General features: G+C 33.8%; 1 protein-coding gene across 1 annotated transcript; it reads right to left on the reverse strand.

The window, feature by feature from the left end:
- Positions 1-4,515: 4,515 nt before the first annotated feature.
- On the reverse strand, positions 4,516-6,467 carry LOC107416760 (putative pentatricopeptide repeat-containing protein At1g03510). The gene has a single exon (XM_016025289.4). The coding sequence runs from the start codon at positions 6,225-6,227 to the stop codon at positions 4,941-4,943; it is 1,287 nt and encodes a 428-aa protein (XP_015880775.1). The 5' UTR covers positions 6,228-6,467; the 3' UTR covers positions 4,516-4,940.
- Positions 6,468-16,609: the final 10,142 nt, after the last annotated feature.

Raw genomic sequence — 16,609 nt, forward strand, 5'->3', positions numbered from 1 at the left:
TTATTTAAAAATTAATTTCTTGCTATTACACATAGATTTTTACACAGCCAAGTCAAAAGGCCTTGTTTAGATATTTCTAGATCTAAAATCATGTCTTTACAAAGTGGTAAAATATCAAACGTATGTTAAAAGTGATAAACTCTAGTTAAGTTTACTTAAACAAACCCATGGTAACTTAGTTTAATAAAGCCAAATTATTGCATGTCAACTTTCACCATCCACAAAACTTTTCTATCTTTGATAAAACAAGCAAGAAGCCAAAGCACGTGAGACCCAACTTACCGTTCCAACCTCGTAATCAAAAACCAACGAGTATTAGAAGCTCCTCTACTCTCCGCGAGTATGCAAAATTCCCTTTCTTTTTATCTCTTCTCTCTGTCTCTTTGTGCTCACCTTTCTGTACGAGCGTGGCAATATTCTTGCTCATTTCTCTTTTATCATGTTGTTCTCTCTCTTATTCTTACTCTGCCTCTCTCTAAGCTTGAAGAAGTGCCAAATTTCAAGAAAAAGATTTAGTTTATTTTGTTTATAATAATATATATAAAAATATGAAAATATATATGGCATCAGAATTGATTGGTTTCGATGACTAATGGTTATGGGATTCGAGAAACCAAAGCCGACTGCTTTCTCTTTGTCGATGGTAGTTAACCAACCGATCAATCATCAGTCACCAAAAAATTTCGGTCGATCGGTCAATTTTCTCAGACCTTCGGATTTTATACACACCCCTACCTTTACTAATAACCCATCTACCACATTCAATCTCTCTCTCTCTCTCTATCTCTCTCTCTCCCTCTCCCTTTCTTTACTATCTTACCATAACTCTCAGCCTCCTTTACACCAAACCAAAATTTATGTTATTCAATACAATAAAAGAAAAAAAAATTCTGTGAACAAAATGATGGAGTATTATAAACCAAAACAAAGTTATCACATGCATAAAGTGATGAAATTTCCAAAAGGCTATCGATAATATTGACAGATGCCATGCGTAATTTTATCAGAAAATGTGTTATTATCTGAAAAAATTGCTGACAAATACTATTGCGATTATCAATAGAGTATTGTAATTTCTACAGTATAATTTTTTTTTTAAAAAAAAAAGATAATTAATTTAGTAATTTTTGTTTTGTTTTTTTGGCAATTCATTATTTTGTTTTTACCTATTCTTTAAATTGTGATTCTATATATAGATAAAACTTCTGACATATATAATAAAAATAATTATAATACCATATACAATATTATAAACAATTAAAAAATAAAAATTACCACATATACACATTAGTAAAACAATTATCAAAAAATGTGTGAAGAATACTAATAGATGTTATTAATAGGACTATATTTGTTAATACTTAGTAACTATTTTGCTAGAAATAATTACCAGTAAGTCTTGACATATATCATTATCATTAAATAAGTGTCATCAGTAATTTTTTTTTTCTTTTGTTTTTACTCATTCCTTATGTTTTCATCAAATATATTAATACAAATTCTATAATATCATATATGATATAAAAATAATTATAATACCATATAAAATATTATTAAAAAAATACCATAACAAATTTACTGAAATGTTTATCAAGAATATCGACACACACCATTGATAATTTTTTCAGCAAATATGTTACTCCGTGAAAAATAATTACCAATAAAAACTATTGTAAAGAAATGAAAAACTCTAAGCTTGAAGGAGACTGGCAAAAATCAAATAGCGATACTCCATCATTACTAATATCATATAACATTTCATATACAATATCCGAGCAAAAACTATAACTCACTAGCAAAAACCCGAGATAGTAGATTGTCAGATCGATTAGCCGAAATGTCTAAACATGAACTTAGTACATAATCATCAAAAAAAGCCATCAACAAATATAGAACCAAATTACATAAAACTCAACCAAGAAAAAAAACATAAACCAAATTTATATGGTACCAGAAACCAAAATTTGCAGGCATCCCTGCTCTGCACCTGAAACCAAAATAGGTTTCTTGTCAAAATTCCTTGAATACTCAACAGTATATTCTTTTACCAACCAGTCCTCACAACTCTCTAATTCCGAACTCCAATCACCACCACCCGCTAGTCCGAACCCCAAACTATCAACCCCATGAACCACTTCATGGGATGGCGGAGAACGAGAGAACAAGTCGATCCAAGAATCCACTAGAGCGGTGTTCTTTGCCATGTCAAGCCGATCCAAGAATCATATCTCTACTATAACCACAAAGGCTACAGACAGAGGCATCGGATTTGACCATTTCCTCTTGTTCACGATTGAAACCCCATTAGAGATGGGTGTACCTTCCTTGATCGCCCCTGTTCTCGACCCTCTTAAATTCATGAATATACCCATCACTCGAAGAATCTAACATTCTTGGAAAAGTGGATGAAAAACAGAAAGAAATGTCAAGAAAAATCAAAACACACATATCAATTAAATCCTCCCCCCCCCCCAAAAAAAAAAAAAAAAAAAAAAAAACTGCTATTCAAGCTCTCTCTTTCTATACCATCATTAAATAACTCTAGAAAAGGGTCATTACTAAAATTATCATTAAAGAATTCCATGAAAAGGCCACTATGACAATCATTTGAAAGAGTCGCTGAAGATGCAAATTTTAAAGATTTCCCACCTCTATTGAACGATATAAGTTTGGATTCTATTTCTGGAAACTGTGGTTCTAAGGGGGAAAAAAATTACAGAAAAAAATAGAGAGGGACATGGAGTAGTCGAATTCAGAGGACAACGGTGATGGCGTTGAGCGGGGGGTCTTCTTCTACAATTGAGTGGAATGTCTTCTTCTATAGTTAATGGGTTTGCTTGCTTAGGGAAGGAGGAAAGGAAAGCTGAGCAGGAGGTTTTTTTCGATAGGACTGTGGGTTTTCTCTGGGAATGAGGAGGAAAGGTGCTTTTTTTTTTTTTTTTTTTCAGATTTATTTATTTTCGATAAGGGCAAAATGGAAACTAGTGGGTAGATTAAATTATATTAAGTGAAAGGGTATTAATAGGTAAGGTTAGGTTTGGATAGGTATTAATAAAAACCGATATCGATTTGCTTTTAAATTCGTATTATATTAGTTCGGATTGAAAAATTATGTTTAAGTTTTTATGATCACTTTAATCCCTAATCAATTTGTGATTAGAAATCTTAGTATATCGAAAACGCTACAATAGATGATAAATATACTATTGATAAATCAAACTAAAACACTTATTCTGTAATAGTATTTTAGATATTCAAAGAAAACAAAGAGAATTCTTTCACAAGTTATTTTCTATAAAAATTCTAAGCTCCATTCTTATTGAAAAATAAATCTTTAAATAGGCTAAAGTTACAAAACAAAAATCTTAAAACACAAAGGTAAAATTCGGCCATAGTGAAGGAAACATGATGTGGTCGAATTTCATGATTTTCCTAAACTAATTTGGCTTAATTGATTCATTTGTTTTGAATTAGAAATTAATTAATTTACAATTAAAATAATAAAATATCAACTTTCTTAAGTTAATTTGTCCAGCAAACAATTAAATAAAAACAAAATAAAAGATACTTTCCTAAAACAAAAAGTCAAATTCAAATTAGAAAACTAATTGATTAGTTTGACAACTAAGTTATCTTTGATAAATTTTCAACTTGTAAGGGCTCCAAATTAGATCCAATGTGTCATATAGGATGCCAAATAGGATTAATTATGATTATCATATGTTGTCCTTAATTGGAACAAAGAGAAAGAGCTTAATCATCAAGATATTTCAATCCCAGCGGCAAAAGATGCATTTTCGCCCAAAAATGTCTTCCATGTGCAAATGGGCTCTTTGGTTGCTTTTGTTTCTGCTTTGACTTGATTTCATGGCTTCTTAGTGATATCAATTAAGTTCAAGAAGTATTGAACCATTTCTTGTTGTTCGAAGTTCATAAATGCACTAAAACAGCTATCCGGGTTCATATCAGCATCCACCAATTTAATGCTTAAAACAAGCTTTGAATCTTTGGATATTGACAAACCCCTTTGAGAATTGATAACTCTTTGTATGATGCCAGCCAGATTGCCTTTAAATCTCTTGGTTTGTACTTTAGTGATTAGCTCGGCTTCTACTATATAGGACCAACATCCCAGCGGATTGTCGGTTGTATGGATACAGACGAATTCTTATAAGATATTGGGTCAAATTCCTCTTTAGTTTTTTATAGAAAGCTTTAAAAATTCCAGAAAACATATAAAAAAGTATTTAACATCTTTTTTATCTTAACTATCAACATTTTGTCAAAAAAGGTTTGCTCAATTATTAAGTCACTCATACCTCCAATTGGAAAATTGTGAATTTGAGTCACCAGAGTTAGGAAGGAGTTACTGCAATTGATAAAAAATAAAGTATTTAACATCTTATTTATCTTAACTATCAATTTTTCATCAAGTGAAGTTGGCACAGTTGGAAAATTATGGATTTGAAACACTAGAGTTAGGAAGGAGTTATTGTAAATGATAAAAAAAAAAAATAAATAAATAAACTATCAACCTTTCTTTTTTCTTTTTTCCTTTACATCTTTTTAACAAAATTATATATTAGATTTTATAGTGAAAACAGCTACTAATTTAGCATCTTAATACATTAGACTAAAGAATGCGAATTAATTAGGACAACAAAGGCCAAAAAACACCATTCTACTATAGCTGTGAACTATAATTCTAATACCATCTCCTTGTCTTCACACTCTCTTCCATGTTTCAATTCCTGTACATTTGAGGGTTGAGCTCATCACCACGAAACCCGTTCATTTTATCACTAACATAAGGTATTCAAGAAATCATTCTTTATGTGTTCTCTAGAAAAGGTGGAAACTATTAGCCAATTGTCAAAAAAGTAGTCCGCTGGAACTCTTTTTCCTTCTACTTGAGAAAAAACAAAAAGTCCAGGTTTTTTTCAGTCTTTGTATACTACCCAACTACTTCCAGGTGCTGCCTTGACTCCCTTCTCCTTCATTTCCCTTCTCATTCTCTGGGCTTCCTCATATCTCCCTTGTCCAACATAAATTCTTGTCAAAAGTAAATTAGAAGGATTATCAGGTTCAATCTCGGACAAGGCTTTCCCTGCAATCTCTGCAAGCTCTACCTTTCCATAAGTTTGGCATGCCCTGAGAAGGGCTCCCCAAGCTTTAGCAGTCACCTTCACTGGCATTTCTCGTATGATCTCATAAGCATCATATAATCTCCCTGCTCTGCTCAAAACATCTACTAGACACGAATAGTGAGAACTTCTTGCTTGCACGCCATAGCTCTTACGCATCCGATCAAAATACTCCAATGCTTCATCAGCTAATCCTGCATGACTACAAGCCTTTAGTACACCAAGAAAAGTAATATCATCAGGCCATACTTTCTCCAATTCCATTTGTTGAAACATTTGTAGTGCGGTTCTTGCATCACCGTTAAGCGCATATGCTGATATAAGACTGCTCCATGCAACCACATCTCTTTCCTTCATGATCATAAACACTTTATGGGCATTAAGTACACACCCAGATCGGCCATATACCTCGACTAAGCCACTGCTCAACTGGGGATGTGAGTGCATCTCATTCCTTACAGCATAACCATGAATTTCCTTAATTAAACTTAACTCTGCTATACCAATGCAAGCACGTAACAGAGCAAGCAGTGTAATCAAATCCGGTCTTAGTTTCAGTTCTTGCATTCTTCTATAAAACCCAATAGCCTTAAACGACCCATTATCCAACCCTGCCAATCCTGCTATCACCGAATTACATGTTGACACATCGGGCTCAGAATCCATAACCTCAAACAATCTCAAAGCATCAGAAACATTATCGGAATGAACATAAATCGATATCATAGCATTCCAGACAACAACGTTCCTTTGGGGAATTTCATCGAACAGGCGGCGTGCTGACATAATCGAAACACATTTACCATACATGTCGACCAGAGCACAAGCAACAAATGGGTTTGAGAGGAAAGATGATTTGGCTACGTGGGCGTGTATGGCGGTGCCGAGTTGAGCGCGGTGGGTGGTGGCGCAGGACTTGAGAACGAGAGAGAAGACATGGGCGTCGAGAGGAAGAGTAAGGGAAGCTTGCATATGGTGGAAAAGAGAGAGAGCTTGATCATGACGGCCTCGATTGACATGAGAAGCCAGAAGCTTAGTGAAAGAAAGCAAGCGTTGGAAATTTGAAGTGGAAGGAGAAGCCATAGCCGTTGTTGGGTTGTGGATTTGGAGGGAATTTTGCGTTTAACGTAGCAGTAGTACATGCTGGTGAAGTTCAGAGTCAGAGCACGTCGACCCATGTTTCATCCATTCATGACACTCAGACCACTAAAATGGCTAACTTATATATTTCTTACTTGCATTATTACCTTCTACAGCTCTGAGATTACCTGAAAATTTCAGTTTGTTGTTGTTTTTTGGGTAATAAAGACTTGGAGTATCTGAACTTTAATGGCCATCTATGATTCATTGTTGTAGTTGGGCCCAAGCCCATGGCAAATATAATATACGTTGAAAATGATACTTAGCCAAAATTGCAATCAAGAAAAAAAAAAAAACAAAAAATTGTTAAAATAATAATTGTTATCTGCAAATAGAAATATAATAAAGAGTAATTTTGATTTTTTATTTATAGTTTTGTTTTTATAATCTTTACAAAACTCATGTTTAGCTATTATTCTTCTTAGAATGTTCGGTAAAAATGTCAACGGAATAGGACAGGATCAATTTTTAAAATTCCATCCCTATTTCTATGGGAAAATTTTCATCGCGTTATTGTAGTTTTTCTTGTTTTTTTAGAGATCGGGCTGGGATGGGAATTTTCTAATTGAGGACGTGGTAGGGCAATTTTCCTCCTTTATTTATTTATTTTTTTTATAATTGATATAATTTTTTTTTTATAAATAAAATATAAATGAAGTGGTTAAAATGTAATAAAAATACAATAAAATAGATCAAGTCCAAATTTACAATTATAATAAAATAGATCCTTAAAAAATACAATAGTTCAAATATATAAAATATTAAAATAAATAAATAAATATATATATGAGACGGGTTCAGGTTGGGTTCTTTATTTCCCTATCTCTGACCTGCTCTCGATTCGGGCCTTAAAAATTTATCCCCAATCTATCCCACAATTTCTATTTTTTGGAAAAAAAAACATTCCATTGGGGGCGATGTACTGCAGTTTTCGAGATGTACAAGGTAAATTAACATTACTAATGTTTGGATAATAATCTAGTACGTTAGCACATAATTTTGTAAAATTTATTTACATTTTCAAAATCATACTATAAACCATTGTATGCATGTATATATTCTATTAGACTTGGCTAACTTCTAAAAAGTAGACGAAAAAAAAAAAAAAAAAAAGGAACAAATCTGAGTACTCATAAGTCTTGATCGAGAGATGTGATAAATCTCATTATCGGGGAAAGTTAGAAAATCCATCTTTTTATATTTGATCGATTAATAGTCCCTAAGATTTTTAATATTAACTATCCAAGATACTTGATTTTTTTGTTTTATTTTTGGCAATATTAGAGAAGATACTTAATTGAGATGCACATATATATAAAAAGTAATTTCTAAATGGGCTTTGAAATCTGAATCATGGGGCCTTTTTCTTTTAAAATCTCGTTTTTCTTTGCTTTTTTTGGGCAGATGAAGCTAAATCTCCCTATTCTTAATAATAGAAATTAAACCAATTAATTTTTTTTACAATAATACATTTTAATATTTATATAAAATTGGTCCCTGCAATATTGTTTTTATTTTCTTATTTTATGTGTATATATATATATATATATATGTTTATTGGTGATGAGAGTTTCAAATGATGGAGATTGTCTAACGAATAAATGACTAGACATTAAATAAAAAAAATATAACATGATGGATATTAAATTTTTTAGTTTTAATTTTTAAAAGACTTTCTAGCTATGATTTTAGAAACTTTAATTAACAGGCACGAAATTAGAACAATACATATATATATATATATATAATTTGATTTTATCTTTTATTTGAAAATTGATTTCATTTTCTTTTCAAGTTAATAATATTAATAGTATAGCTAGGAAACTCTCATCACCAAAGAAAATTATAAGCAAAACATAACATAATTAATTGTGCAAAAAGTCTGCCACTTTATTCCAACAAAACAAAGCAAAAGCAAAGCAAACTATATGTCTCAAACCAGCGACATAAATGAAACCATGTCTCTAAGCAAACAGTACCTGCTGCAAGGTTCTTTATTCAATAAAAGGCTAGCAAAACAAAGCAAAGACCTAGGGCTGGCTTTTAGGATATTTGAACTATAACTTCTGCGGCTTCAGAAGCCCTTGGAAATCCATTGATGATGTCAAGTCTTCCTAACATTACATGAATTGGCAAATGTTGATATTCCCGAATGAAAGAGATCGTCAGAGTCCTCAAAACCATTGCTTTTGACAGAATAAAATGGATCAGCTCCGTCTCCCTTGCATTACCATCAGAAATTTGGATTCTTGCTTCAACCAAGTGATTTCCGATGCAATCATGTGTGAACCACAGGTAAGAGCGGATCAAACTGCGGAAATGACCCTCTATGCCAAGTCCGAACTGAAACAATTAATGAAGAACACGCTCACGATCATTATATTGAAAATCATAATTATTAAAGAGATAATTTATTTATTGCGAAGAGTTAATTTATATAATGTATGTAAATCTAAAAACTATGTAAAGGAAATAAATTGTTTATAAAAGTAGTGTTTTATGATTGAAAAAAAGATATTAGTTATCTTTCTATAGTACGTAATGGTACGTATGTTCACTACGTTGGCAATATAATACCGTTATCATTGATTGCCATGCAAGAGAAAGGTTTTATGTACGCACATATGTATCTTTCTATAGTACGTTATGTAATAGAATGTATGTAAGCAATATTATACCGTTATCATTGATTGCCTCGCAAAAAAGATTTTTACGTACGTACGTTTGTATTTAAGTTTACGTAACCTAAAAATGTTACTCTCATTGTTATGCATGCTTAGAAAATTTAAGTATAGAAATTAGCTAATAAAAAAGAAGAAGATTGAATAATAGTACCTTCAATTCAATTCTACAAGTCCTCAGGTCTATCTGTAAGATTCTGCGGCAATTGGAAGTGTGAAGCACTTCTTGTAGAAAAGTAACATAGCTCATTTCTTGCAAGAATGTTACCACCCTCAGATGTTCTACATAATGCAGCGAGGGGCACAAATCTACCCACCTCGGAACAATAACACACTTGCCACCGAAAGAGAGAGAAAAAAGTTGGGAATTAATTCAGGACAAAACAAAAATAAAGAGCTATAAAATCATTGAAGTATATAATTAAGTTTCCTCAAGGAATTTTAAGCTCATATTTATCCAAATGAACTACTTTTTTTCAATCATTTTAAAAGTAAATCCAAAATTTAAGATGCTAAAACATTATTATTTAACCTTCACAAAGAATTTGAGAAAGAAAACTTGTAATTAAAATTTTAAACTTCATATCATGTACAAAGAAATTAAAACCAAGTTTAATGATTATAACTAGAATGAATATTAATGCTAAGCCAAAATTTGAAATGACATAGCTATAGGAACACATACCTTAATGTAATCGCTTTGAACAACAAGGGACTTGGCACAATCAAATCTTCCTAGTAGTCCCCATAGCTTGAGTTCTTGAAGATCATGAGTGAAACAGATTCGAGGCGACTTCATCAAGAAAAGCCGAGCTTGAATTCCACAAGAGACTACCATATGAGAAAAATCCATCAGATATCCAACATACGAGAAATATTTCAGATTCGGGGTATCGATGTAGCCATTTTCCAAGTTCAAGAACGTGTCCAAGATCAAGCATTTGAGGTTGGAACTGACTAGCCTGAGATATGTAATGTTGTCGCAGTTCCTCATGATCAAAGTCTCGAGAAGAGGGCAGCTGTGGATCCGGAGACACAGATCCGGAAACTCGATATGACCCACGATGGTAAGCGATTTTATGCAGCTGAATTCCATTCCATTTCCACCAATATTGTTTCTACAGAACAACATGCCGCTGAATTCACCCACCACCAGTGGTGATGAATTCTGAAAGGATTGACGGTTGGCGATCAGCGAGTCGAAATGGCAGTTCTCCATCTCCAAAGACTCGAGCTTCTCGTTGAGAATCAATGGCAGATTCCAAAACAAACAGTCTGCGATTTTCATACGCTCAAGGTTTTGAAGACGGGATAGCATGAAGTGCAATGACAAATCCTTCATTCTGACATGGGATAGTGTTAAATCCTTAACGGAGTTAACACTATCCACATTGGCGACCTTGAATACCGAAATTTCAGTACTTTTGGGCGGCATATTCAATCCATCCGTAAGGAGATCGGAATAGGCCCCATCAAAATGAATAGAACTCAAATTCGGAGCATCCATATCGAGTTCCCTGATGTCTCTGCTGCTCGCTACGATCAAACGTTTCAAGGAAGGGTTATAAACAGTCAGAACCCTAAACCCGAAACAGGTATCGAGATCACAGGTTTCGAGAACCGGCGAACTCGAGATCATTCTCCGAAGAACATCTTGAGAGATGTACATAAATCTAATGGTGAGATGTTTGAGGGATGGCAAATTGATGACATCATGGTTTCCATATTCACAAGCTTCCAAAACCATACTTGTCAAATATGATAAGGAATTGAAAAAATCATCAGGCAATTGGAAATGTATCCCACAGCCTTCCTGATGAAGGCAAGCTTCACAATAGACACTGAGTTCAAGCTCTTCCAACTTACTTTTCAAGGCCACAGACAAATATCTGCCCACAAGGTATTCCAGTTCATCATCTTGAGGATCCACGGTGGTGATCCGGAGCTTCTGCATGAGCGGATAACCACATCTTCGAAGGTTCATGTGCATGCTGTCGAGGAAATGCCTTCTGCGGACCAGCATGGAATGGTTGAAAAATCTGGTTTCGTCGAAACTGAAAATGGGGAACGACCAGCAGATCGAATCCCATCTTTTCGACAGCGTCGAGGCTCTCGCCGCATCGTCCGGGTGCAGAAAAGAGAGTATGTGGTGGGCTAAGTGATCTGGTAGATCGCTGAGCCTGTCATAATACTGGTCCGTCTTGATTCTCCTCCGGCTTCCTTGTCCTTCAGCATACTCCATGGTTCTTAATCTCTTTCTGCTCCATGACTGCATCATCATTGTCATCATCTTTTTTTAACCTAGTTAGATCTTTCCTTTTAGGAATGGTGAAATTTTGGGAAAAATTTCTCAGACAAGGTTTTTATAACATTTTTCCTTTTTTCTTGAGCTGGTTTGTGTGAGTGAGTGAGTGAATGTGATAATCAAGGGGCTACTTGGGCTGATTTGTAGGGTTGGAGAGTTTTGCTTTACAGTCTAGAACTTTGTGCCTACCTTCAATGTACCTGTTGTGAAATCATCTTAGCCGTTCATTTCATCTATGAAACTGAAGAGAATTGAAGAAGCAAGAAAAAGTTATGCAAAATATTATCTGGAAAAATTTAAAGCTATTGTTTTTCTCTCATTTATGGGCAAATGTTGACTACCATCATCTCTTTGCATTCTGAGGTGTCCTTTCCATATAATCTCCTCATTTTGTATTTCTGCAGGAAAAAAAAGAAAAAAAGATATATTTTCATTGTGAGAAAGTTGCTCTAATGTTGCCACATATAATTTTTTTTTTTTTTGGGATATTGTCTTACTCTACGCTATGAAAACGGGTGGTGATCTGCAAAAGAAACCGTATAAGCTCTTCACATCTTCATCGTCTTTACATGAAAAGCTTCATTTGAATCATTTAAGTTTGTTTGGTTTTTGTTTTTATCCCTAATCAATTCTTATAATGTGTATATATATATATAAATGTGTGTGTGTGTGTAGCTTCTCAAATGTACCATGTATCTGCATCTATAAGAAATTATTAATTATGGATTTTGCCAAGTTATTTCAAATAATTAGCTATGTCTCCTGCCTGACTTGGATTTTTATTCCATATAAGGTGATAGTTAACCTTATCACTATGAATTATGGTTGGATATAATTAATGAGGTTTTGACTACCCTGCAAAATTATACATGTTGTAATAAGATGTCAATGAATTAGGTTAATTAACTTGAAGCAGCAAAAATATTTACCTACCGGCACCGTCCGGCGTCTCTGTTTCCGACAATTCTATCATTCTTTTGGCAGAAATTAAGCTTAGCAAAATTGTTGCTTTTCCTAGGTCCACCGGACATTGAATTTTATGCAATCAATGCATGGTTACTTATTAATTATAAGACTATTGCCTTGTAGGTTTTAATATCTTGAAGTCTCAAATTGTATTTACTTTAATGCTAATAAAGTTAAAATTACGAGAGTTAATCCTTATATTATAAACATAGTTTACAAGAAAGTGACCTATTGCAAGAAATATATATGAAATCAATGGAGGCTAGGAAAAGTGTGATTTGTAACGGATGCTTGTATATATAGGAAAAAATCTTTCTTCTTCTTCATCATCCTCTTCTTCTTCTTCTTCTTCTCCTCCTTTTCCTTCTTTTTTAATGGGAAAGAATCCTGTTTTGCTATATATGAGCTTTTTATAATTTCAACGTATTAATGTGGAGTTGGTAAAGAAAGATAAAAGGAAAATAGATTGATAAACCATAACCACTTATTTAAAAAATTCTAATGTACTAGTACTTTCTTTTCAAAGAAAAAAAAGTACTAATATAAGTTATAACTCAAGAAATTAAGTCTTAGAAATTCAATATATATATATATATATATCCCTTTCTTACAAGTCTATGTGTTTTTCTGTGGTTTATGCAACATATTAAAGACTATTGAAAGCAATTCATAGAAAAGAAAAAAAAAAGAAAGGAAAAAAAAAAAGGATTTTGAAAGGATAGGATATCAAATAAAATAATCATTTTTGATAATTAATCAAGTTTATGTTCGATTGTTCACTAAAACAAAAACAAAAAAGAACTAACGTTCAATCTTCTTTAAGAATTATAATACGAACCTAGGACGACCTACTCCTAAACTCGTATTATATTAGCCCGGATCTCAATTAAGTTTAAGTTCTAATGGAATAGACCTCAACCCCTAACCAACTTGTGGTTAGAAACCTTGGTATAATGTAGACGCTACAATAGGGGATGGAAAACCTATTGATAAGTCAAGCTAAAACAACCAATTCTCTAATGGTGTTTTAGGTATTCTCAAAGAACAAAAAGATAATTAATCTCACAAGTATTTTCTCAATCAAATCAAAGTTGTATTCTTATTGAAAAATAAGCCTTTAAATAGGCTTTGAAAGAAACAAAATAAACCCTAAAAACCCTAGGAAAAACCGGCCACACACATAAAGAAACCTAGTTGGCCGAAACTATACTTCCTTTCCTAATCTAAGTTTGATTAATTAATTCCTTTATATTAAATTAGGAATTAATTAATTTAAAATGGAAAGAATAAAATAAAAACCTTGCTAAAGTTATTTGTCCAGAAAATAAATAAATACAAACCCAAAAAGAAATAAAGTCAATAGCAAATTAGGTAACGAGTTGACTTTGACATTTAGGCTGAATTATGTCTTCAACCGAGCTAACTTATGTCTGCCTGATGTCCGAGCTAACTTATGGCCTATCCGAGCTAACTGATGTCTGTCCGAACTAACTTGTGTCTGGCCGAGCTAACTGATATCTGTCCAAGCTAACTGATGTCTGTCCGAGCTAAGTTACATCTGATGTCCGAAGTCCGAGATCAGATGTCCGAGGCAAGGTTCCGATGTCCGAGGCAAGGGTGTCCGATATAAAATGTCCGATATATGAGTATCCGATATATTAGCCTCCACCACTTGGATACTTAAAACAGGTCTTTTATCTTCAGGTATGGACAAGCCCTTTTGAGAATGAATTACTCTCTGGATAAAGGTAGCAAGGTTGTCCTTAAACCTCTTAGCTTGAGCCCTAATGATCGGTCCAGTCTTTATCTGTATCGAATCAGTACCCCAGTGAGTTGTCGGTGGTGCGAGCTCGGGCGGGTTCGCATCATTCCCCTCCTCTTGAAAAGGATTTGTCCTCAAATCGAAGTCATCACCTGCAACAAAATGAGATAAATCAGCAACATCAAAGGTGGCACTAACACTATACTCACCCGATAAATCAAGTTTGTAGGCATTGTCGTTTATCCTCTCCAAAACTTGAAAAGGTCCATCGCCCCTTGGCATGAGTTTGGATTTCCTTTGTTCAGGAAACCTTTCTTTCCTTAAATGCAGCCACACCCAATCTCCAGGTTCAAACACCATTGATTTTCGGCCTTGATTAACCATCTTTGCATATTGCTCGGTTCTCCTCTCAATGTTTGCTCGTGTCTTCTCATGAATCTGCTTTACAAATTCAGCTTTTTATTTTCCATCTAGATTAGTACGCTCACTTAAAGGTAAAGGTGTTAAATCTAATGGAGTCAAAGGATTAAAACCATAAACAATTTCAAATGGAGTAAATTTAGTTGCTGAATGTAAAGACCTATTATATACAAATTCAACATGTGGCAAACATTCTTCCTAAGTTCTTAAATTTCTACTAATTAATGCTCTCAACAATGCAGACAAGGTTCTATTTACTACTTCGATTTGTTCATCAGTTTGTGGATGACAAGTAGTTGAAAATAAAAGCTTAGTACCTAATTTAGCCCACAAAGTTTTTCAAAAATAGCTTAAGAACTTAGCATCCCTATTCGAAACAATAGTTCTTGGCATTCCATGCAATCTCACAATTTCCTTAAAAAATAAATTAGCAATATTGGATGCATCATCAGTTTTGTTACTTGCAATAAAATGTGCCATCTTAGAAAACCTATCCACTACAACAAATATTGAATCCTTACCTATCCTTGACCTAGGCAACCCAAGAATAAAATCCATAGACAAATCTACCCAAGGATAGGTAGGAATCGGCAAAGGCTTATACAATCCATGCGGCTTCAATGTTGATTTTGTTTTTCGGCACTTCAAACATCTTTCACAAATTCTCTCAATATTTCTCCTCATATTAGGCCAATAAAAATGTTCTTGCAGCAAGGACAAAGTTTTTAAAACACCAAAATGACCCATCAAACCACCCCCATGTCCTTCCCGAACCAATAATTCCCTAATACTACAATTAGGCACACAAAGTTTGTTTTCCTTAAACAAATATCCCTCAAATATGTAAAATTTATTAAATCCATGTTTCAAACAGGTTTTAAAAATTTCTCCAAAGTCACTATCATGCTCATAAAGTTCTTTCAATTGTTCAAATCCAAGCAATATAGCATCTAAGGTAGAAAAGAGTACATACCTTCGGGATAATGCATCGGCAACCACATTTTCTTTACCTTTTTTGTAGCGGATCACATAGGAAAAGGTTTCAATAAATTTAATCCACTTGGCATGCCTTTGGTTGAGCTTTTCTTGACCCTTGATATGCTTCAAAGACTCATGATCCGTATGAATCACAAACTCCTTTGGCATGAGATAATGCTGCCACGTCTCCAAAGCCCTCACCAAAGCATACATCTCCTTGTCATAAGTCGGATAGTTTAGGGCAGCTCCATTTAATTTTTCACTAAAGTAGGCTATGGGTCTTCCTTCTTGCATTAATACAGCTCCAATACCTACACCCGAAGCATCACACTCAATTTCAAAAGTCTTAGAAAAATTTGGCAAAACTAACAAAGGTGCATTACACAATTTTTCTTTCAACAAATTAAAAAAATTTTCTTGTACTTCCCCCCATTTGAAGCCGACATTCTTTTTGACAACGTCATTTAATGGTGTTGCTATGGTACTAAAATCCTTGACAAATCTTCTATAAAAGCTTGCCAAACCATGAAAGCTCCTCACTTGGGTGATAGAAGTAGGAACTGGCCACTCTTGAATTGCCTTCATCTTAGCTTGTTCAACTTTGATTCCTGCAGCACTTATTACAAATCCTAGAAACACAAGCTCATCTTTGCAAAATTATTTTTTAATGTTAGCAAACAATCTTTCTTTTCTAAGAACTTGCAAAATTTGCCTAAGTTGATCCACATGGTCATCCAAATTTCGGCTATATATTAGAATGTTATCAAAATAAACAACCACAAATTTATCAATAAATGGACGCATTAAATGATTCATAAGCCTCATGAAAGTACTAGGTGCATTGGATAATCCAAAAGGCATAACTAACCATTCATACAGCCCATATTTAGTTTTGAATGCGGTTTTCCATTCATCACCTTCTTTCATCCTAATTTGATGATAACCACTCCTAAGATCAATTTTTGTAAACATGCAAGCACCATGCAACTCATCAAGCATATCATCTAATCTAGGAATGGGATGTCTATATTTGATGGTAATGTTATTTATAGCCCTACAATCAACACACATTCTCCAAGAACCATCCTTTTTAGGTACCAACAAAACAGGAACAACACATGGACTTAAACTCTCACGAATGTATCCTTTATCAAGCAAATCACTTACCTGTTTTTGCAGCTCCTTTGTTTCTTCGGGATTGCTCCTATAAGCT

Source organism: Ziziphus jujuba, chromosome 4 (genome assembly GCF_031755915.1).
Source record: "Ziziphus jujuba cultivar Dongzao chromosome 4, ASM3175591v1".
In the NCBI taxonomy this organism is placed as follows: domain Eukaryota; kingdom Viridiplantae; phylum Streptophyta; class Magnoliopsida; order Rosales; family Rhamnaceae; genus Ziziphus; species Ziziphus jujuba.

Coding starts and splice junctions, on each gene's coding strand:
- LOC107416760 (XM_016025289.4), bottom strand. CDS start 6,227: ATGGCTTCTCCTTCCACTTCAAATTTCCAACGCTTGCTTTCTTTCACT.